Below are 25,003 nucleotides of genomic sequence, written 5' to 3' on the forward strand. Positions count from 1 at the left end.
TTAGAATTATTTACAGCATCTTCCCATGATGGCATCTTGAAATGAAACCCTCTGTAAATCACTGGTGGTGAGCAGCATCTCCACTTCTCAATTTGTAACAGAAAATGAAGTAAAGACCCTCCAGCTTTGCTATATTTAGTCTTCTTCATATATATAGTTTCAATGGATATTTGTGAGGTGGTAATTCCAGCACCTCATCTTTCTCTTGACAGCTGAGAAGCTTTTCGTTAATAAGACAAACCAGAAATAGTACAATCACAAAAATGAATGCTATCCGTAAGTCATCCAGTGTGCAATGTGGATAAAAAATAGTGCAGGATGGCCGGGCGCGGTGGCTCAAGCCTGTAATCCCAGCACTTTGGGAGGCCGAGACGGGCGGATCACGAGGTCAGGAGATCGAGACCATCCTGGTTAACACGGTGAAACCCCGTCTCTACTAAAAAATACAAAAAACTAGCCGGGCGAGGTGGCGGGCGCCTGTAGTCCCAGCTACTCGGGAGGCTGAGGCAGGAGAATGGCGTGAACCCGGGAGGCGGAGCTTGCAGTGAGCTGAGATCCGGCCACTGCACTCCAGCCTGGGTGACAGAGCGAGACTCCGTCTCAAAAAAAAAAAAAAAAAAAAAAAAAAAAAATAGTGCAGGTTTTAATTTTTTTTCTTTTCTGATTTCGCTTTATTGCTCTTAGCTGATGCAAGAATCGCTAGCTACAGGGCATGAAGATGAAAACAATTACTTGTGTGAGCTGAATTTCTTTTCCTTTTCAGAGTGTTAAAAGGTGATTCTTTGTTGCTTACCTATTTAATGTCAATTCACCCCGGTTGAATTATACTATATTTTACCAAAATGTGTCAATTTCAACACAGTAAAAATTTGGCTGGGTTGCCCTGGTATGGAAATGTCTAAAACGATCCTTCTGTATTACAAATTTGGACCAAACGAATTTATATTACTGTTTAATAGACTATCCTTTAATACGAGGCTTAACAAGGAGATCTTACTTAATTGCTTGTTGTCAGCTTTGCTTTTCTTTTACCTTTTTTTTTTTTTTTTTTTTTTTTTTTTTTTTTTTTTGGAGACAGTGTCTCATTCTCTTGCCCAGGCTGGAATGCAGTGGTGCTAATCACGGCTCACTACAGCCTTGACCTCCCGGGTTCAAGCAATCCTCCCGCCTCAGCTTCCTGAGCAGCTGGGACCACAGGCATGCACCATCCTGCCCAGCTAATTTTTTATATTTTGTAGAGACAGGGTTTCACTTTGTTGCCCAGGCTGTCCTCAAACTCCTGAGCTCAAGAGCTATGCCAGCCTCAGCCTTGCAAAGTGTTGGGATTACAGACATGAGCCACCATGCCCCTTCACCCCCGTTTTCAGCTTTCCTACCTATAAAAAGCAATGCTTCACGTGTTGACCCTGTAGTCATTACATGTCCAAAGATGTTAGTTTTGTGGATTCATATGATGTGTCTTTGTACTGGAATTTCAGATCCATCTGCCCCACCAGCACCAGCTAACCTCCGATTGGCCAACTCCACCATCAACAGTGATGGGAGTGTGACCATCACTATAGTTTGGGATCTCCCTGAGGAGCCAGACATCCCTGTGCATCACTACAAGGTCTTTTGGAGCTGGACAGTCAGCAGTAAGTCTCTTGTCCCAACGAAGAAGAAGCGGAGAAAGACTACGGATGGGGTGAGTGGGAACTGGAGGAAGGATTGTTCTTCCCACAGAGTGAATTTCAACTCAAGGCAACTGGCCTGAAAAGAGGCCTCTGCTGAACTGAGAGAGGCCATGGATGCAGGAAAGCTTCCCTCCCATTCACGTCTACCAAGGAAGTTCACAGAATGCAGGGTCATGCCAGCTGTTCTGCCTTTTATATTTTAGGCAGAAGCATTGGCATTTAGACCGTTGACCTCCTCCTATCTAAATGTCAGTCACAACTCTGGAAATCAAAGGAACAGTTTAAATGATCTCCATCTTACCTGTCTGGCCATAGAAAATGATATTATGCAAAATGTGCTTTACTTTTAGGTTTTTGTTTTTTTGTTTTTTTGTTTTTTTTTGAGAGAGAGAGAGATCCTTGTAAATGAAAGAGTGGATATTCATGGCTTTTCTGTTGTGAGGTGTTTCCGTCTATAATCTAATCACTGAGCAGTAACAGCTTAGGAAGGGCACATGTCACAATATGTTCTTCTCATTGATTAAAAGGATCTGGAGTGGTTTATTCGTCAGATGCCAAGAAATAAAATCTTCATTGAACCATTTTCTGCAGTGAGATTCTTACGATATCAATCATCTTGTATTATTTGAAATGCTTACTGCATAAAAATAGTTACTTGGATTCCTTTTAGTATACATTCCTTTATCTTGTCATAAAATTTACCTAAAGACCTTTTCCTGTCACTTATAAAGTTGAATTTCGTAGATAAATGTTTAGAAATGAAAAGATAGCAAGGCTAAAGATTTCAATATCTGTGCCCTTCAGAATTGTAAAACATGCCTCAAAAGTCTGTATCATTGATATTTAGCCATTATACTATTTTCACTTTATTTTTATGAAATTTTACGACAGTTCCATTTTTCATATTGAAGGATTTTGCTACAAATGACAGTGGTAGTGCACACTTACCTCATGAGCTGAAAGAGCTGAAATTGGGGAGTCGCTTAGGAATCTAGAGGAAAAGGTGACATGATGACATGCTGACAGGCCCCGCCCTCCAGCCCCCGCCCAGTACATTATGACAGAAAATAATGAAGCACCTTGAAGCATTTTGTCAAGTGAATTTTTCTTTTGTATAGCTTTTGGTGGAAATTTGCTCCTAGAAAATTTAGAACAGATATCAAAGAATTACAATTAGTGCCAGTTCATAATTTTTCCAGGTATGTGGCAACATAAACCTCTGTTACTTTATTACAAACAGCTCCCTTTCCTCTGAGAGGTGGTGTCTCAGAGTGCAGAGGGCTCAGAATGATTTATTTCCATGTTATCTGAGACCACTAATTGGTTTAGAAACAGTATTTTTGAAATACATTTGGCCTTTCTATGAAGTTTATTTTTAGTTTTTATTTTATTATATTTTTTGAGACAGGGTCTCACTCTGTTGCCCAGGCTGGAGTGCAGTGGTGCGATCACAGCTCACTGCAACCACAACCTCCTGGGCTCAATCTTCCCGCCTCAGCCTCCTGAGGAACTACGGTGCACACCACCATGCCCAGTTAATTTTTTTTTTTCTTTTTTTTGTAGAGACAGTCTTGCTATGTTGCCTGGGTAGTCTCAAACTCCTGGGCTCAAGCGATCCTCCCACCTCAGGCTCCCAAAGTGCTGAGATTGCAGTCAGGAGCCATGGCACCTGGCCTGAAGTTTATTTTGATCCATAGTAAAACTGAATTTTCAGATTCCAAAGATATAGAAAAGTTGGTAAAAGAAATCAGAAGTTGGTATGCTTCATAATGACACACGAGATTTTGCAATGAAGATGAGAGACATGGAAGGTTTGTAATGCATTTTGGGTATATTCTCTTAATTTCTAGTTTCAAAATTCTGTGACCCTGGAGAAACTCCAGCCAGACTGTGACTATGTTGTGGAATTGCAAGCCATAACGTACTGGGGACAGACACGGCTGAAGAGTGCGAAGGTGTCCCTTCACTTCACATCCACACATGCAACCAACAGTAAGTGACTGTGTCATGTTTTTCAAGATGACTGTGACCTGACGGGCACCATATCACATCAAGGCACAATGGAGGGAGAGTGAGTCTTTGATTTGGAATAATTACATGGCAAGTCTTCTTACCCACACGCATGTGACTATAGTATTTAAACTATGACATACAAAACAGTTTGACTTTTGAATTCTTTCTTATGGTTTTTATCTATTGTAGGTGCAATTTTGGTGTTGTAATGGAAATTTAAGAAAACTTACCTTGTCTCATTTTAACAGATTGACTGTTTTTATGTTTACATGACGTGTACATGTGCGTATTACATACTTGTTTTTAAGGCGAATACATACAGTTAAACTGTTACAAATTGATGTCATTTCTGCTTCCACTGTTTCTGTAGTTTTTTGTTGTTGTTGTTTTTGTTTTTTTGTTTTGTTTTGTTTTTTTGAGACAGAGTCTAGCTCTGTCACCCAGGCTGGAGTGCAATGGCATGATCTCAGCTCACTACAACCTTCGCCTCCCGGGTTCAAATGGTTCTCCTGCCTCAGTCTCCTGAGTAGCTGGGATCACAGGTGCGCACCACCATGCCCGGCTAATTTTTGTATTTTTAGTAGAGACAGGGTTTCACCATGTTGGCCAGGCTGGCCTTGAATTCCTGACCTCAGGTGGTCCACCCACCTCGGCTTCCCAAAGTGCTGGGATTACAGTGTTTCTCTAGTTCTGTATACAATACACTTATTTTTGTGCAATTATTTTATGTATTTATCTCCCAAATCAAAGTTGGGCACTTTGAAGGCAGAGACCAAAATATATCATAGTACTGAGAATAACGTGTGTGTATGTACGCGAGTGGATGGGGAACACAAAAAGTGATGTGGCATGCCTGTTTTTCTTAGTACTACACAGTGGTCATAATTACTGCTCGAAAGGTTACCTGATACTCCATTGAGTGAAGTTACTAAATCTTTCTCATATTGCTTTTCCTTGTTTCTTTTTTTCTTACCTAGTATGTTAGTATGTTTGCTGGGAACTGAGCAAAACAAGAGAAGAGTCTTATATGACACTCATATCAGAGTCAGAGAATAAGTTACTTGATGTTTCTGGCTTTGTTCAAACATCGATACCGGTTAGAACTTCCATGTAGAGGCTCCTAGCAAGGTTTCAGGAAATTGGGACAGATTAAATGAGAGTAGGAGGGAGGAGGCCTTTGTCTCAGGGGCTCCTTCGATGTTGATTTTTTTTAGGCTAGCAGGACCCCGTCATCATAGCTGCCTTTGATCAGGGCGGTGGGCCTCGTTCAGAAGGAGAAGAATGTGTTAAACATTTGTCTGAATTTAGGAAAGGCAATGCTGGTCTTGCAGAGTGAGACACAGGGGTTGCTCATAATTACCTTCCACCCCTGGGAAAACGTAGGATCCAAATGGGCAGGTTTGTTTGAAATAATGCTTCAAAAAATGGTTCAGAAACAGAGATTTCTATCTGTTTGAGAAATAGTCTCTTTGGAGATTAAATGGACTTGAAATGGTCGATTTGTATGTGAGTCTCGGTACAATATAAATTTTACCTAAAAGTTCTCATGGAAATATGTTTAGTAACCTCATTCATTTTTAATCCATTCATCCATCTACTCATCACATTGAAATTGTGTGCCTATGAATTATGACATCACTGTGTCTAACGCCAGGAATACTATATTATACATATACACACACTATATGCTGTAATACACTATATACACTATATATATGCACTATATAGCAATATGTTCCATACTTTTCTATAAATATAGTGTGCACATAGGTATACATGTACACATATGCATACATATACACATGTGTCTACAAATACACACAAACATGCACATAACTATACACACACATACATTATTCCCAGCACGATGATGTATTTTGGTTTCTGCCTTAAGAGTGCCTAATTTTGAATTTGGGAGATAAATATGTAAAATAATAACAAAGATCTGTGTGTTGCATACAGACAGAACTACAGGAAACAGTGGAAGCAGAAATGACCGACATGGAGGTGGGAATGAGAGTCACATCATCCCTCATGAAGTCCTGAAGAGTGAGCGATCTGCAGGCTCACAAGGAATGGACATCATTCCACACAAACGCAGCAGCGTGGATGAGCGTAGAGAGTTAGAGAAGCATATTGCATGGGCAAAGAACTCAGCGTGAGGAAAGAATGAAGGTGGATGGGCCACTGCTCTCTCCCCTGGAGGTCTCATGAGTTGCAGGGATTTAACCACCATCTGTGTGCTAATGACTCCCTGCCCTTCCACCCTGACCACTCTTTGAACTCCGGAGTCCTACATTCAGCCACCCACTTAGCACCTCCACTTGGATGGCTTGCAGATATTTCAAATAAAATGTTCAAACACGAGGTCTGGATTTTCGCCCATACCTGTTCCTCTCTTGGGCTTGCCTATCTCAATAAATGGCACCAAGATTCAGCCTTTTGCTCAAGCCAAACATGCAGAAGTCATTTTCTTTAAAGAGCAGTCAGTTTTCTTTAGAAAATATCAGTGTACTTACAGATCTCTCTCTTTTTGGAGTCCACTCTCAAGACAGCTACCTAGTTATCTTCAATTCTCACTTTTCCCAAAACTGCATCCTTCACTATATTCTTCTATATTCCTTACCAACCCCCTTCTCAGGCCAAAATCCTTTAAACTTCAGCTCATGCAAGAGCTGTCTTTCTCTACTGGTGGTGGAGATTTCATCTGTTGTATAAAATAAGCATGTCTTTTAGTCTCCTGGTTCTTCCAATAAACAACATTCTTTCCCCATTAGAAACTGGTATGGGATTGCAAATTCCCATAATTTAATATCTGTTAATTTCCAGAACCAAAAGCAAGGAGAAAAAAAGTCCAACCTCAGCTTGTCCTTGTTGAAGTTACATTATCTAGAGCCTTGTCATGGTCCAGCCCACAGACAAAACTTTTATGAAACCCTGGATCTCTGTAGCATATCCACAGCTTTTTCACCCTTCCTGGGGCATCCCCACAGAATCCTGTAACTCAGGGAGATATTCTTTAATTAGATCCTTCTGCTACCCTCTGAAGTATGATTATAAGCCTTTTTCTGTCCTTTAAGTCACATTGCACATGGAGTGCACAGTCCAGTCTAAATCCCTTCTTCTCAGTAAGCCATGCAGTTCCCCATAAATATAAACATATCTATTCTCATGTCCAGGTTTATCTTCTCCTGTCTTCTGTATTCCAAGGTGGAGTCAGCCTGCCTTCTGTATGTGGTGGACTTCACCATGTGGTTTCTAGACCCATTCCTTCCCAACTCAGATACCTGCACTGACTGAAGTCAAATCTCATCTACGTCAGAGACCATGGATTATCTATATATCTGGTCACGGTGTCCATCACAATCCCTGGCATATACACATGGCAACAAAAATATTTTTGAAACCAAGTTAATTAGTTACTCCCTTGTTTGCCTACAACCTCAACCTATTCCTCTCCACTGGCTTGATCTGCTCAGCTTCCAGTTCTAAAGCAAAGCTTTCACTGATGCTGGTTTCATTCTAGCTACCATCTTATCTTTCTCCTTTCCACATTTTTTCTCAAATGTCTGCAATCTATTTCTCAATCTCACTTTTCCACCAAATCTGCCCCTGCTAATTTCTAAGTCTGGTGGATGTTTTCCATTGCAATTTTATTGACCACTTCTGATGAGTTTGTCCTTGTTTAACTACACTTTCCCCATTGTTACATCTTGACCTTTGTATATTTGACTCCCAGATGTCTTAATTTTTCTCGTACCTCAGTTTCCTTGTAGGATCTCCTGCCTCCGTCCAGCTCTTGGACATTGGAGCTCTCCAGGGTTCTACCTTATCTGCTCTGACAATTTAGTCACTACCTACTCATGGTCTGTTCTCAATGACTCAGCTCCAGCCTCGATTTCTCCACTAATACCCGATGTCTCTAGCCTGTCATTCCCTGTATCTGAATGTCATACAGGCATCTCAACCTCAACATACTCCACATTGAACTCACTCCCTCCACTTACAAAGCTTGATGTTCCCAGGTATCTCTGGTCTCCATTGAGGTTACTACTGACCAGAAGCTTGGGAGACTTCCTTTTACCACTTCCTGTTCACTTCAGTTTGTTTCTAGGTCCTGCAATTATTTCAGGACCCACAGGTTTCTTGAATTTTCCAGGAACATAGTAAGAGCTCAGTAAATTGATTGTAACTCAGCTGAACGCAACTGTCTTTCCATTCAACCTGCTCTGTGCCACACTCCAGCACTACAGCTCTCTTAAGCTTTCATCTGCTATGGTCATAAATACTAAAGGGGAAGAGAGAAAGAAATGGCTTTTGGTCTCATCTTGGAACAACCAAGGTTGGACATCTTTTACAAGCCATTTGCATGTTTTAACTGTGTCCTCCAAGAGTTTGTGTTCTCACTTGGTTGGCTGTTTCAGAGGAATTATCTTTACCAGTGGGAGTTTTTAGCCAGTTGGGGAGACACTGGAATTATGGCAGTTAAATGAACAAAGCAAGCAGTTAAATGAAAGAAATCTATTGGACCGGTTGATTCCCTGTGTTAAGGTCTTTTGCTAATTATCTTTTAAAAGTAGGTAATAGTTTAGCTGACCAATTAAGAGATATGGTAGTTAACCTATCAAAGACCACTTTATTCTAAAGACTGATTCCTCTTACATAGATTCAGAAAAGGAATAAAATAAAAGTAAGAAAAAGAAGTCATAGTGCAAAGTACCTATAGTAACACATATTGTTTGGGTCTCAGGTGATTCCACAGAAAAGAGTGACTTTTCAACAGATTATGTAGGATACAGTTGAATGTTTGTCAGGATTTTATATCCCAATGTTGATATATAATCTCATAAACACTAGTCTGTGACTTTTATAAGAACATTATATATTTCATCATGAACCAACTAGAAGTAAAGAATAATTACAACGTTATAGTATAAGCAAGGGAAATTACATTTTATAGGAAGGAGAGTAGTAAATGTCAGTATATAAATTACTTTTTGAATTATATTTTTCCAGGTCTGCAGGCTATTAGGTGTTTTAATGATAAACATTTCTATTCAAGTGAAGGCTGAATGTTCATGCAGTTTTATGAAAGAGTCCCTTGAAGGAAGTATGATATAGCATTGTCTTTAATGGAATGGTAGCTTGTTTCTTTGAAGACAGGAGGAATATTTTCAAGTTTGACAGGTTCCAAATGTTTTATAGTTGCCTCATGGAACTGGAATTATTTTCTGGCTCTCCAGAACAAGAATAGATGGGAGAGAAAATACTCTGAATCTCTTGATGATCTGTAAAATTAATCAAAACTTGGATGTTTGAAAAATAGTGTACATATTTTATTTTCTTAATTTCTATGACTATCGAAGAGTATAAATCAGACATCATAACTTTTTCAGAATATGGTAGATATGATATTATTCCATTTTTGCTTATTACTGAAAGTAGAGGAGACATTCTTATAAAGTCAGGGTCGTACTGCTAGCATTGTAGTATGCACCTTATTCGGTTTTTACCGAATAAAATTAGTGTTGCATGTGTCAGCAACACTAATTGTTGGTGGATTTCTCTTCTTGAATCATTTTAGTAAAGCAACAATGGTTCAATCTTGATATATAAAAGTATGTTTTTACATATATAATTAAATACTAAAGTTTGCCTAGGGCTGGGCGCAGTAGCTCATGCCTGTAATCCCAGCACTTTGGGAGGCAAAGATGGGCAGATCACTTGAGGTCAAGAGCTCAAGACCAGCCTGGCCCACACGGTAAAACCCCGTGTCTACTAAAAATATAAAAATTAGCCTGGCATGGTGATGCTTGCCTGTAGTCCCAGCTACTCTGGAGGCTGAGGCACGAGAATGACTTGAACCTGGGAGGCAGAGGTTGCAATGAGCTGAGATTGTGCCACTGCACTCCACTGCAGCCTGGGTGACAGAGCAAGACTCCATTTAAAAAAAAAAAGAAAAGAAAAGAAAAGAAAAAGTTTGCCTAGGATATAAAGCAAGTAGGAAGACAAGATTGACATTGAGGTTAAACCTAGTATCTAAACATGATATCTATCTAAACATAGTATCTGTCTTAGTTATCTGGTGGTGAGTTCTCAATATTATCACAGATTATTAGAAACATAAATGGGTTTGTGAAAATCTTAGATCCTGGCTGGGCCTGGTAGCTCATGCCTGTAATCCCAGCAATTTGGGAGGCCAAGGTAGGAGGATTGCTTGAGGCCAGGAGTTGGAAACCAACCTGGGCAACATAGTGAGACTGTGTCTCTTAAAAAAAATTAGCCAGGCTTGGTGGTGCATGCCTGTAGTCCCAGCTACTTGGGAGGCTGAGGCAGGAGAATCACTTGAGCCTAGCAGTTTGAAGCTGCAGTGAGCCATGATAGTGCCATTGCACTCCAGCCTGGGAGACAGAGGGAGACCCTAACCCTTAAAACAATAAAAGCAAAAGAAAACTTAAATTCTTAATTAGTTATGTCATGAAGACTTTGGGTATAAGTAGGAGGACTCTTTAACTCCGTGACAGTGTCAAGAAAGTGATGGACTTTGGCTAGGATAACCATGAGTTTTCTATATCTGGTTCCTATCTCTTCTCCTGGGTTCTAAGCTTCCTATGTTATTGGTTATACTGACTCTCAAAAAGTAGCAACCTCATAAATGATTCTGTTATCCACACATTGATTTGAACTCTTTAAGCTAAAATAGCCTAAATGCGAATTTAACAAATGTGTGTTTTTATTTTCCTTTCATCTGGTCTGTTGGATAGACAATTCATTGGTCATGCCAGTGTCAGGAAAAATTGAGTTGATGTAGATTATCTTCTGGGGTCCACAGCTTTCCTTGACTGATCTTGTCTTACCCCAGGTTGGGCGTGTTCTCTCCATCTCATCCTTCTGTCTTCCTCTCACCTGCCCAAGAATGCAAACCTCACTGCTTTTATTAGAAGAGTTTCGATAACACATTGTTTATAAGCATAAAATCAATACAGCTTACCCTTTTATCTCTCAAAGGGCTATTTGGAATTCAGAAAGCAGAAACATCTTGCATCAAAAGGCAGAATTTCTATGTATGCAACCTCTAAATTCAGTGAGTAGATGAGAGAGAAATTTGGGGCCTAGGGAAATTTTTGGTGTCCTAATTATTAAATCATATAAATGGGTACTCTGTAAGACTCAGTACATGGTGATGGAAACAGAAGTTTGGCATGGGATGGCCCTGGGATTAAATTTCACCTTCACTCTTTGAATTATGTGAAACTGAATACAATTCTTAGTATTTTTGAGTGTTGCTTTTTTCATCTTCAGTGCACGCTAATTCCTTTCTCAGGGGTCTGCAAACTATGGCCCACAGGCCAAATCCAGCCCCCTCCTGGTTTTGTAAATAAGATTTTATTGGCACAGGGTCACATTTGTTTGCATATCATTTACATATCATGTCTGGCTGTTTGGGGAGTACAACAGTAATTGAGTAGTTGGGAGAGAGACCGGTCTGCAAAACCGAAAACATTTTCCATATGATGTACAGAACCAAAAATATTTACTATCTGGCCATTTAGGAAAAGTTTACTGGCCCCTGCTTAATTTCATAGGATGGCTCTATGAATGTAAATTAGTGTCAAAATTCACCACCCCAACCAAGCCCCTCAGGAACACACCTGGAGTCAAAAGTGAAGTTCAGTGGCATGTGCCTATACTCCTAACTACTTAGGGGGCTCAGATGGGAGGATCACTTGAGCCAGAAGTTTGAGACCGACCTGGGCAATGGTGTGAAACCCTGTTTCCAAAGAAAAAAAAATATTAAGTTTATTGCCCTTCCTGCAACATGTTTGAATCTCATGTTAAAGGATAACTATATTGACATAAATAAAACACCCCAAATAGCCCGAGGCAAGTGAGTATTTGGTAATATATTTGGTATAAACAGCCATCAATTCATAATTTTATTTATTTCATTTCATCCAAGGAAGATTAGGATGAGCTCTGTTTTGTAGAGGACTTCTGGGTTGAGTTTGAGAAACAAATTAAAGAAGAAAAAATAACTTAAAACAAAAAATACAGGAACACAAAAGAGTGGTGTGTTTTGATTTACTCTGGAAAACCTTCACCAGGGAGAGCCTCTGAGAAGTTTTCATGGGCAAAGAAGGTTGACAGAAACAAGTAGTGCTGGTCCATTCTGAGCTAAAGCAATCAAAAGTATAGATACAAAGAAAACAAGCAGATTTGGAGAATTAGGAATGGCAAAAGAGAGAAAGATACAGCTAAATGAAAACAGAATAATAAAAAACAAACTAAAACTAGAGTCAGATCATGACTCTACACAACAACACAGTAAGAAATGACCTGCGCTAAGAATGAAATCTTGAACTGCCTGATTCAAAGATATATTTAATGCTGTTTTGATTTATAGTAGTATGTCTCTATCTCCCACTGGATATGGGATACATAGGGCTTGGAATCCTTCTTGTTCAGTTTTATGGTGTCCTAGCATTGCAACAAATATGTGTTGAAAACACTTTGAAATGGACAATAGGGGAAAAAAGTTCATGCTTTTAAATAGCAACCAATAATGAACATGTGAACATACTTTCACCTCGTCTTTCCTAAAGTGTCCTGGTTTCTTCACAAAATACCATGTCACATGGCAGCAGTTATACTCCCATGACTCGATTCTTCAGAAAACTTGTGGCCACTTTTTCAAAGAACAGAAACAGTGGCTGGTCAGACTGATGCTCTTCCACTGGGCAGGTGCCTTTGGTCAAGCTCACTGCTGGCACACCATCATGAGAGCGATTTGTCTGGTGGTATTTCAAGAGCCCCTCAGGTACAAAAACTTCATCTCTGCAACTCCTAGCTCAATGCCTGGCTCTTGGGAAGTGCTCAAAATTGCTGACAGAAAGAGCTAATTACTGAATGGGTTCTTGTACTCCATTGCCCAACCTGATGCCTTTTCATTTCATTTCATTTGCTGGATATTTTAAAGTTTCACTTTAATATCTGTCAGAATTTGGATGTCTGTCACTAATCTGAATGACACACAGATGGGTTGCTGAGTGTTGAAGCTGAAGTTGGCATTGTCAACTGAGTAGGTGCAATTTGCTCTTTACTATTTATTTGACAAAGCTGAACCACATTTCCGTTTAGAGCCCTGCACCAAGTATGATGGATAATACTCATACTTCCATATTACATATGGGTTTTCCACGAAAACCTATCAATTGCTTCACGAAATGGTATTGTAATATTATTTTATTTTCCCCATAACTATAAAAAAACTATAATGAGAAATATTATTTATACTTATTATTTACATTGGAGCATCTTTCAAGCCTGGTGAATATATGTTACTTACCAAATTAAATACTGGGGATTACGTGTAATATACTTTTAGTATTCCAGTGGATTTTGAAGGGGGGCAGTTCATTAACTTGAACATGAAAGAATATGCAGTTATACCATCTTTTACTTTAAAAAAAAGAAGACATTTAATATGACTAAATAACAGGATGAAATGAAGTACACTGGGACTAATATCAGGTTATATAATAGTGATTATTATTTTTTATTATATTTTAAGTTCTGGGATACCTGTGCACAACGTGCAGGTTTGTTAACATAGGTATACATGTGCCATGGTGGTTTGCTGCACCCATCAACTCATCATCTACATTAGGTATTTCTCCTAATGTTATACCTCCCCTTGCCCCCCACCCCCAACAGGCCCTGGTGTGTGATGTTCCCCTCTCTGTGCCCATGTGTTCTCATTGTTCAACTCCCACTTATGAGTGAGAACATGCAGTGTTTGGTTTTCTGTTCTTGTGTTAGTTTGCTGAGAATTGTGGTTTCCAGCTTCATCCATGTCCCCGCAAAGGACATGAACTCATTCTTTTATATGGCTGCATGGTATTCCATGGTGTATATGCCACATTTTGTTTATCCAGTCTATCATTGATGGGAATTTGGGTTGGCACCAAGTCTTTGCTATTGTGAATAGTGCTGTAATAAACATATATGTGTATGTGTTTTATAGTAGAATGATTTAAAATCCTTTGGGTATATATCCAATAATGGAATTGCTGGGTCAAATGGTATTTCTAGTTCTAGATCCTTGAGGAATCGCCACACTGTCTTCCACAATGGTTGAACTAATTTACACTCCCACCAACAGTGCAAAAGCATTCCTATTTCTCCACATCCTCTTCAGCATCTGTTGTTTCCTGACTTTTTAATGATCGCCATTCTAACTGGCATGAGATGGTATCTCATTGTGGTTTTGATTTGCATTTATCTAATGACCAGTGATGGTGAGCTTTCTTTCATATATTTGTTGGCCGCATAAATGTCTTCTTTTGAGAAGTGTCTGTTCATATACTTTGCCCACTTTTTGATAGAGTTGTTTTTTTTTCCTTGTAAATTTGTTTGTTTCATGTAGATTCTGGATATTATTAGCCCTTTGTCAGATGGATAGATTGCAAAAATGTTCTCTCATTCTGTAGGTTGCCTGTTCACTCTGATGCTAGTTTCATTTGCTGTGCAGAAGCTCAGTTTAATTAGATCCCATTTGTCAATTTTGGCTTTTGTTGCAATTGCTTTTGGTATTTTAGTCGTGAAGTCTTTGCCCATGCCTATGTCCTGAATGGTATTGCCTAGGTTTTCTTCTAGGGTTTTTATGGTTTTAGGTCTTGCATTTAAATCTTTAATCCATCTTGAGTTAATTTTTGTATAAGGTGAAAGGAAGGGATCCAGTTTCAGTTTTCTGCATATGGTTAGCCAGTTTTCCCAACACCATTTATTAAATAGGGAATCCTTTCCCTATTGCTTTTGTCAGGTTTGTCAAAGATCAGATGGTTGTGGATGTGTGATGTTATTTCTGAAGCCTCTGTTCTGTTCCATTGGTCTATGTATCTGTTTTGGTACCAGTACCATGCTGTGTTGGTTACTGTAGCCTTGTAGTGTAGTTTGAAATCAGGTAGCATGATGCCTCCAGCTTTGTTCTTTTCGCTTAGGATTGTCTTGGCTATATGGATTCTTTTTTGGTTCCGCATGAAATTTAAAGTAGTTGTTTCTAATTCTGTGAAGAAAGTCAGTGGTGGCTAGATGGGAATAGCATTGAATCTATAAATTACTTTGCGCAGTATGTCCATTTTCACAATATTGATTCTTCCTATTCATGCTCATGGAATGTTTTTCCATTTGTTTGTATCCTCTCTTATTTCCTTGAGTAGTGGTTTGTAGTTCTCCTTGAAGAGGTCCTTCACATCCCTTGTAAGTAGGATTCCTAGATATTTTATTGTCTTTGTAGCAACTGTGAATGGGAGTTCACTCATGATTTGGCTCTCTATTTGTCTGTTATTGGTGTATAGGAACGCTTGTGATTTTTGCACATTGATTTTGTATCCTGAGACGTTGCTGAAGTTGCTTATCAGCTTCAGGAGATTTTGGGCTGAGACGATTGGGTTTCCTAAATATACAATCATGTCATCTGCAAATAGAGACAATTTGACTTCCTCTCTTCCTATTTGAATACCTTTATTTCTTTCTCTTGCCTGATTGCCCTGGCCAGAACTTCCAATATTATGTTGAATAGGAGTGGTGAGAGAAGGCATCCTTGTCTTGTGCCAGTTTTCAAAGGGAATGCTTCCAGCTTGTGCCCATTCAGTATGATATTGGCTGTGGGTTTGTCATAAATAGCTCTTATTATTTTGAGATATGTTCCATCAATACCTAGTTTATAGAGAGTTTTTAGGCATGAAGGGGTGCTGAATTTTATTGAAGGCCTTTTCTGCATCTATTGAGGTAATCATGTGTATTTTGTCATTGGTTCTCTTTATGTGATGGATTGAGTATGTTGAACCAGCCTTGCATCCCAGGAATGAAGCCAACTTGATCGTGATGGATAAACTTTCTGATGTGCTGCTGAATTTGGTTTGCCAGTATTTGATTGAGGATTTTCACATCAATGTTCATCAGGGATATTGGCCTGAAATTTTCTTTTTTTGTTGTGTCTGTGCCAGGTTTTGGTATCAGCATGATGCTGGCCTCATAAAATGGGTTAGGGAAGAGTCCCTCTTTTTCTGTTGTTTGGAATAGTTTTAGAAGGAATAATACCAGCTCCTGTTTGCATCTGTGGTAAAATTCGACTGTGAATCCATCTGGTCCTAGGCTTTTTTTGGTTGGTAGGCTATTATTCAGAGATTCAATTTCTTCCTGGTTTAGTCTTGGGAGGGTGTATGTGCCCAGGAATTTATCCATTTCTTCTAGATTTTCTAGTTGATTTGCGTAGAGGTGTTTATAGTATTCTCTGATGGTAGTTTGTACTTCTGTGAGATCAGTGGTGATATCCCCTTTATCATTTATTATTGTGTCTATTTGATTTTTCTCTCTTTTCTTCTTTTTTATTCTGGCTAGTGGTCTACCTATTTTGTTAATGTTTTCAAAAAACGAGCTCCTGGATTCACTGATTTTTTGAAGGGTTTTTTTGTGTCTCTATCTCCTTCAGTTCTGCTCTGATTTCAGTTATTTCTTGTCTTCTCCTGGCTTTTGAATTTGTTTGCTCTTGCTTCTCCAGTTCTTTTAATTGTCATGTTAGGGTGTCGATTTTAGATCTTCCCCGCTTTCTCTTGTGGGTATTTAGTGCTATAAATTTCCCTCTAAACACTGCTTTAGTTGTGTCCCAGTGATTCTGGTACGTTGTGTCTTTGTTCTCCTTGGTTTCAAAGAACTTACTTATTTCTGCCTTAATTTCATTATTTACCCAGTAGTCATTCAGGAGCATATTGTTCAGTTTCCATGTAGTTGTATGGTTTTGAGTGGCTTTCTTAATCCTGAGTTCCAATTTGATTGCACTGTGGTCTGAGAGACTGTGTTATTATTTCCATTCTTTTGCATTTGCTGAGGAATATTTTACTTCCAATTATGTGGTCAATTTTAGAATAAGTGCTATGTGGTGCTGAGAAGAATGTATATTCTGTTGATTTGTGGTGGAGAGTTCAGTAGATATCCATAGGTGCACTTGGTCCAGAGCTGAGTTCAAGTCCTGAATGTTCTTGTTAATTTTCTGTCTTGTTGTTCTGTCTAATATTGACAATGGGGTGTTAAAACCTCCCACTATTATTGTGTGGGAGTCTAAGTATCTCTATAGGTCTCTAAGAACTTGCTTAATGAATCTGGGTGCTCCTATATTGGGTGCATATATATTTAGGTTAGCTCTTCTTGTTGCGTTGAATCCTTTACCATTATATATTCCCCTTCTTTGTCTCTTTTGATCTTTGTTGGGCGACAGAGCGAGACTCCATCTAAAAAAAAAAAAAAAAAAAAAATTCCTGCAGGTAGCTCTGTGCCTATCCAAATGGCCTCCCAGTTTTGCACTTGAAACCCAGGGCCCTGGTGGTGTAGGCACCTGAGGGAATTTCCTGGTCTGCGAGTTGTGAAAACAGTGGGAAAAGCGTAGTATCTGAGCCAGATAGCTGTCATTCACTCATGGCTTCGCTTGGTTAGTGAAGGAAGTTCCCAGGGCTTATGCTTCCTGTGTGAGGCAATGCCCCACCCTGCTTCTGCTCGCCCTCCATGGGCTGAACCCACTGTCTAACCAGTCCCAATGAGATGAGCCGCATACCTCAGTTGGAAATGGAGAAATCACCCACCTTCTGTGTTGGTGTCACTGGAAGCTGCATACTGGAGCTGTTCCTATTTGGCCACCTTGCCCAGGAATCTATAATTATTTTTAACAAGTAACTTAGAATGTTGTACTTTGTTATAGAAGAACAGCTTGCGAAAACTAGAAAAGGTGGAATTCAAACACAACTCCCTTTTCAAAGACGACGACCCACTCGCCCGCTGGAAGTTGGAGCTCCCTTCTATCAGGATGGCCAACTGCAAGTTAAAGTCTACTGGAAGAAAATAGAAGGTACATAAACATTACTTACTTATTTCCTACTTGCTTTAAACAGCACAGTAATGTAGAGGTAGTTTTGAAGAAGTAAATGTCAAGCCACTGTATCGATACTAAGGCAAATGGTTGTTGAACAAAACACTTAAATAGTATAAGTCTGAATGAGTTGATAGTTATCTCACATCTGGAAATCTACAACAGTCAATTACTTAAATATTTTCATTTCAGGAATATTAGCTTGTCTTCATTTCTTTCCCAGAGGGCTGATTGGCTGATGTTATATCCAAAACACTCAAAATACTCATTATTTTGAGCTGTAATTTTTGTTATAAATTATTTATATTTTTAAAAAAAGATCCATAATACAAATAATTTAGAAAGTAGGAGGGGAAAGTCACCTATTATCTCAGTATCATTTCCTGAAACAGCATTTTGGTGGGTTTCCTTTCAGAAATTTTCTATGCATCTGTCTTTCACTCAGTTAGGGTGTGTGTGTGTGAGTGTGTTTATAAAACATACACACATATTTCTGTGTAACATTATTTGAGCTGCTATATTGTAATGCATTTTTCATAACATTCTATAAATGCTACTCTGTATGGGTATATCTTAATATCATAATACATGTCATTATTCCAGTACAATGAAACATTTCAGTTCCTTTAGAATTTCTATTTTCTAATTAAGGCCCCAATACATTTGTCCTTAGGATAGATTCATTTCGTTTGAACATTTATCTTTAGCATAAATTATTTTTGTTTATTTTTTTTTTGTCTTTGAATATTTGTTTTTCTATTATCAAGGTGGTAGTTTTAGAATTTATTCAACATAGAGTCTTTTATCTTTATCACTCTTATGCCTCTTAAAAACATAAGCAGAATAGATTGTTTCAAGAGTTAGGTTTTCAAAATTCTCCTCATTCTTCTGAAATTCACTTTTACTCAAGATATTGATGGGCCATGTGCCATAAGCGATATTGGTGTTGGAGTGGTTCCTATTCCAGGATTTTCTTTCAAGCTGCTGAAATCCATTCTGCAAGTAAAATAATATTATTATTAACATTAATATATTTTATTTCTATAATGTTAATTAAAATTAAAGTTTATTCAACATTTATTGCATTAAGATTATATTATATGTCTATATTACAATTAATTTTATAATAAATATTAAGTAAGAAAATTATTTAATCTATTATATTAATTAAAATTATCAACTTATTCATATTTTAAAAATATAACATTTTATTAATATTAAAATTTTAAGCATAATGTAATAAAATGAAAATGTAAACATCTACTATTGAAAAAGTAAATATCTCAAGCATACAAGAGTAACCACCACCATCCTGACTTTTGAAACTCAATATTTATTTTGCCTGTATTTGAAATTTATCAGAATGGAGTCACTCAATTTCTATTTGTATTTGGCTTCTTGCCATGAGCATTTTATGAAAAACCAATGCATTATGTTGCATGAAACAATTCATTTATATTGCTGCCTGGATGTCCTTAGTATATGTCAATCTGTGTATCCTTTCAGCTGTGGATGGAGATTTACTTATTCAGATGTGGAGCTATTAAGAATAGTACGTGTGTGAATGCCCTATTAGCACATGTTGTTTGACGCATACTCTTCCATAGAGGTGGGATTCTTAGGCCGTAGAGTATGTCAAGTTTTAGAAAACATTAATAGTTTTCCAAAATAGTTGTACCAGTTTACATTCTCACCAGTAGGGCATGGTGATGGTTCCAGGTGCTCCACATTCTCTCTGCCATGTGGTATTTACCATCTTTGTAAGTTTATCCTTTCTGGTATGTTCGTAGTAATACCTCATTGCTATTTGAATTCGTACTTTTCTGATGTCCAAGAAGTTGAGCACCTTTTTGTAAGTTTACTGACAATTGGATTTCTCTTTTTTGAAGGACTCTTTCAACTCTTTAGCTACTCTGTCCTGCAAGAATGCTTTTTATATTGTATATAAAAGTCATTTGGTATTTGTTTATTTGTTTGTTTGTTTGTTGAGACATAGTCTTGCTGTGTTGCCCAGTCTGGGGTGCAGTGGTGTGATCTCAGCTCACTGCAACCTCTGCCTCCCAGGTTCAAGCGATTCTCCCGCCTCAGCCTCCTGAGTAGCTGGGATTATAGGCGTGTGCCACCATGCCCAGCTAATTTTTGTATTTTTAGTAGCGACAGGGTTCCACCATGTTGGCCAGGCTGGTCTTGAACTCCTGACCTCAAGTGATCTGCCTGCCTTGGCCTCCCAAAGTGCTAGGATTATAGGCGTGAGCCACCACGTCCAGCCGTCATTTGTTTTCATGTAAGTATTTTCTTCCACTCTGATCCACTCTTGCATTTTTAACTTTCTTCTTAGTGGTTTTGTTTTTTTTTTTTTTTTTTTTTTTATGGAATTTGACTCTTGTTGCCCAGGCTGGTCTGCCTCCCGGGTTCGAGCAATTCTCCTGTCTTAGCCTCCAGAGTAGCTGAGATTAAAGGTGGCTGCCACCATGCCTGGCTAATTTTTTGTATTTTCAGTGGAGATGGGGTTTCACCATGTTGACCAGGCTGGTCTTGAACTCCTGACCTCAGGTGATCTCCCTGTCTCAGCCTCCCAAAGTGCTGGGATTGCAAGTGTGAGCCACCGCTCCCAGCCCCTAGTGGTTCTTAATTTTAGAGATAAGCAATTCATTTTGTTTCCTTTAGGTTTAGTATTCTCTGTGTCCTGGTTAGGAAATCTTTTTTCATACAAAGGTCACAAAGATATACTCCTTTCTTGTCTTCTTGTCTACTGTTTCACCTTTTGTATTAGTCCATTTTCATACTACTATGAAGAAATACCTGAGACTGGGTAGTTTGTAAGGAAAAAGAGATTTAATGGACACACAGTTCCACATGGCTGGGGAGACCTCACAATCATGGCGGAAGGTGAAGGAGGAGCAAAGGTATACCTTACATGAGCGGTAGGCAAAAGAGCATGTGCAGGAGAACTGCACTTTATAAAACCGTCAGATCTCATGAGACTTACTCACTATCACGGGAACAACATGGGAAAACCTCGTCCCCATGATTCAGTTACCTCCCACCAGGTTCCTCACATGACACGTGGGGATTATGGGAGCTACAATTCAAGATGAGATTTGGGTAGGGGCATAGCCAAACCATATCACCTTTTATTCTTAAGCTCTTTTACCCAGAATTGATTTTTGTTGTAGAGGGTCAGTGTTCTTTTTTTTTTTTTTCTTCTGATCTCCTTCTCTGATACGTCATTATGTATTTTTCAAATGACGATTTTCCCCAAAGCTCTACAGTGCCTTATTTGCCCTAAATAATGCATATACATGCAAGTTAATTTTTGGACTTTCTATAGAGTCTTTGGCATATTTTTCCAATGTTTTGACAATACCTTACTGTCTTAACTACCATAGATTTATAAATATTTCTAATGATAGTCCTCTAGTTTTTACTTCTTTTTCAAATTGTCTCAACTATTCTTGACCTTTTGAATGTTTATATACATATTTGAGTTAATTTTTCAATTTCCACAAAAACCTCCTGAGATATTTATAGAGATTGAATTCATCCACACATCAATGATTTTGAAGAATTGGCATCTTAAAAATACTGAGTCTTCCAATCTACAAACATGATATGTCACTGTATTCAGTTTTAAAATTTTTCTCTCAACAATGTTTTATAATATATTGGATAGAGAGTATGACACTTTTTAATATGCTTTTTCCAAGATATTTGTTTTTATTTTTATCCTATTATAGATGGCATACTTTTTCCTCAATTTTACTTTCTGATTTTTATTGTTGGTATATTATAAATGTTTTATATTCATATATTATTGACTGTGAATCCAGCAATATTGTTTTAGTACTTTGTTAATTATAACATTTTCTCTGATGATTTGTTTGCATTTTTCCTACAAAAACCATCATCTAGTTTGTAAATAATGAGAATTTTATATTTTCCTTTCCATATCTTTGACGTTTTAGTTTTCCCTTGCCTTAAAACTGGCTGAGAGTTTCAGTACAATGGTGACTAAAAGTGATAATATTAGGCATGATGTTTAAGTGATCTTTAGGGTTTTTGAAGACATCCCTGGTCAGATTAATACAATCCTCTACTCTTCTTACTTGCAAAGTTTTTGTGGTTAATTGATACTGATTTTTATCTAATATTCGTACTTCATCTAGTGACATGATCATACATTTTTCTTCTTTATTCTATTAAAACATGATAAACTAGAGGAAGCATTATAGATCACCTCCTAGGTCTGTTGTGAGGAATAAATGAGATTACACATCCAGATTGGTTGGACCGGTGGCTGACACAAAGGAGACACCTTAGGTGTTTCAGTGTGAGGATTCTTACGGCACTGCTTGTAGTGCAGAGAGAAGACAGGATGTCAGAACAGAGGTAAAGAGCCTCTGAGCCCAGCCTTGTAAGGCTTGGTGTTGCTTTAGGACTGACTCTCAATGTTTTCTCCTTTGTGAACAACAAAGAGCAGTGCTTTAAAACATGATTTAGTTGTCCAGTTTGCAATACAAGTGCTATAAAACTTAAGCATCTTTTTAAATTTGGCAGAAGAAAAGGGATTCACCTTCACTGCACTGTATCAGCAAGCAGTAGTATGACCAGTATTGCCATACAATAATGATTTCAGTGCATGACAAATAGGAAACATGGTTGTTGGCATAGATACGTACACATATACACACATACACGCATATATACACACGCATTACTTTAAATAACTCAAAGTTAGAAATAAATGTGAAGAATATCAGTGGTTTTCTCAAATACTGAAATCTTTAAAGAAACCATAAGCAGAGAATTGTATCAATATTTATTAATCAATATTAGAGTCCATAGTGTTATCCAATTTATGATGCATGAAATTGTGGACTTGACGATAAAGAGACAAGATCCAAAGGCAAGGAGTGACCTTGATTTGGGTTCCAAAAGTGATGCTGACTTGATTGATGTTTAGTGACTTGGACCCTGGGCCACAAAGGAGAAGCTGGGAGTGATGAGCTCCTGTGACGGAGATACACTAGCCTCTATTTGTCAGTAATGACTTGTTTCACGAATCGAAATGCCTCGCAGTCAGTTAGTGTTCAAACTGTTTTCTTCATACCCATTTCCAGCCTCTGAGCTCTGTCAACCTCCAGGAATGCTTCCTACTGCAGACCAATGTGAAGCCATCATCTAATAAGTACACATCCATGCTGGCCAGAGAACATTCTTTGTGGCTGGCCAAAACCTTGATTCCAAAGATACAACTGATGTCAAATATATTTCTAAAAGAGAATGTTCTGGGCCGGGCGCGGTGGCTCAAGCCTGTAATCCCAGCACTTTGGGAGGCCGAGACGGGCGGATCACGAGGTCGGGAGATCGAGACCATCCTGGTTAACACGGTGAAACCCCGTCTCTACTAAAAAATACAAAAAACTAGCCGGGCGAGGTGGCGGGCGCCTGTAGTCCCAGCTACTCGGGAGGCTGAGGCAGGAGAATGGCGTAAACCCGGGAGGCGGAGCTTGCAGTGAGCTGAGATCCGGCCACTGCACTCCAGCCTGGGTGACAGAGCGAGACTCCGTCTCAAAAAAAAAAAAAAAAAAAAAAAAAGAGAATGTTCTGTGCAGTGGCCGTCAACAGTTGACACTGTAGCCTTCAGTCAAAACTATTGTGGTTACAGTGTTAATGCTTACTCAAGAGGCAGAGATTCATTCTACATCTTTAGTGACATGTCAGGATTTGTTCTGTGGATTTTTTTGTAGACCACGCATCTGTTTCTTGCCGTTTCAACTCATGCCCTCTCTACATATTCACGCTAAAAATTTCTTTGAAGTAACAGGAAGTTCTTGAAAACACTTGGTATGGATTCCCTTTAAAAGAAGGGCAAAAATATGGAATTTGGCATTTTGCTTTTACCTTGTTTAGGAAGATCCTCCCAAAGAGTTTGGAATCTAAAAGGAACATTGTATAAAAATATCTAGACAGAATACTTATGACTCTACTGAGTACACCAAGCCCTTTACCAAAATAAAAGGTGTAAAAACAAATAGAGTTTCATTTTCCTACACAAATCCTGTGTCTGACAGCTGGTGGCAGAATCTTTTCATTTTCAATTAAAGTGACAAAGGAAATATAGAAAAAAAAGAAAGGGAAGAAAGGTCTGATAGTTCTTTTAAGTTGATCCTTTAGATATATAGTAAACATTGCAAACAGTAATAAGAGTCTTTAGATGAGTATTTTAATACATCCAAAAATTGTATGTTCAACTTTCATTTGAAAATGTGAAGTTTTAAAACTTTGAATTGACCAGGCACTGTGACTCACGCCTGTAATCCCAGCACTGTGGGAGGCCGAGGCGGGTGGATCACAAGGTTAGGAGCTCGAGACCAGTCTGGCTAATATGGTGAAACCCCGTCTCTACTAAAAATACAAATATTAGCCAGGCATGGGGGTGCGTGCCTATAGTCCCAGCTACTTGGGAGGCCAAGGCAGGAGAATCTCTTGAACCTGGGAGGCGGAGGTTGCAGTGAGCCAAGATTGCGCCACTGACTCCAGCCTGAGTGACAGAGCGAGACTCCATAAAAACAAAACAAAACAAAACAAAAAAAAGTTTGAATTAACTTAGATATATCAATGAATGCATTTCTATTTACTTTTTGTCTTCTTTTGCAAATGGACACAAATTACCGACTTTATGCCAGGCTCTGTGCCATGTGATGGGAATACAATAATGGATAACGGATATTTCCTACCTTTAAGGAACCTGCAGTTCTGAGGCTTAGGCAGATAGGCAGTTGCCACATAATAAGACATTATTCTTCACAGCAGTCTGGATAAACAGCTGAAGTAGTTGAGAGCAGAGAGATTTTGATGTTGTGTGCAGAGGAATTTTCACAGAGGAGGTAAAGTTTAAGGTACGTTTTAAAGGCTGGATTACTTTTTTTGGCCAGGGAAGATGAACACTTCTGACCCAGGAAATGAAGAGGTGCAGCTGGGAGAAAGATCAGGAATGTCAAGTATTGGTGAGGCTGAGGAAGTGACTGTGTGAGGCTGGAGAGACAGATCAATGTCGAGTGATGGAGAAGCTTATATGTTATGCCAGGAAGCTTGGATTTTGTTCTATGTGGAGGAAAGGAATGTGAAGTAGCAGGGGAAGGTCTGAGTAGGACTTGGAGATGTTAGCAAAAGCAAGCGTGCAAGAATGGATTGGGAAAGTTCAGAGAGAGCATGTCGTTTTTTTTTTTTTTTTTTTTTTTTTTTTTTTTTTGAGACGGAGTCTCGCTCTGTTGCCCAGGCTGGAGTGCAGTGGCGCGATCTCGGCTCACTGCAAGCTCCGCCTCCCGGGTTCACGCCATTCTCCTGCCTCAGCCTCCCGAGTAGCTGGGACTACAGGCGCCCACAACCGCGC

General features: G+C 38.8%; 1 protein-coding gene across 2 annotated transcripts in view; it reads left to right on the top strand.

Moving 5' to 3' along the window:
- The window catches only part of LOC105478101 (anosmin 1), a 216,462-nt gene that overhangs the window by 172,830 nt on the left and 18,629 nt on the right, over positions 1-25,003 (top strand). Inside the window, exons 7-9 of one of the 2 annotated variants that reach the window (XM_071089005.1) lie at positions 1,479-1,684; positions 3,524-3,665; positions 17,443-17,586. In XM_071089005.1, coding sequence (XP_070945106.1) covers positions 1,479-1,684; positions 3,524-3,665; positions 17,443-17,586 — 492 coding nt within the window. Of the gene's footprint in view, positions 1-1,478; positions 1,685-3,523; positions 3,666-17,439; positions 17,587-25,003 lie in introns of both variants that reach the window. The other variant, XM_071089004.1, reaches the window with a different exon arrangement.

Source organism: Macaca nemestrina, chromosome X (assembly GCF_043159975.1).
Source record: "Macaca nemestrina isolate mMacNem1 chromosome X, mMacNem.hap1, whole genome shotgun sequence".
Taxonomy (NCBI): domain Eukaryota; kingdom Metazoa; phylum Chordata; class Mammalia; order Primates; family Cercopithecidae; genus Macaca; species Macaca nemestrina.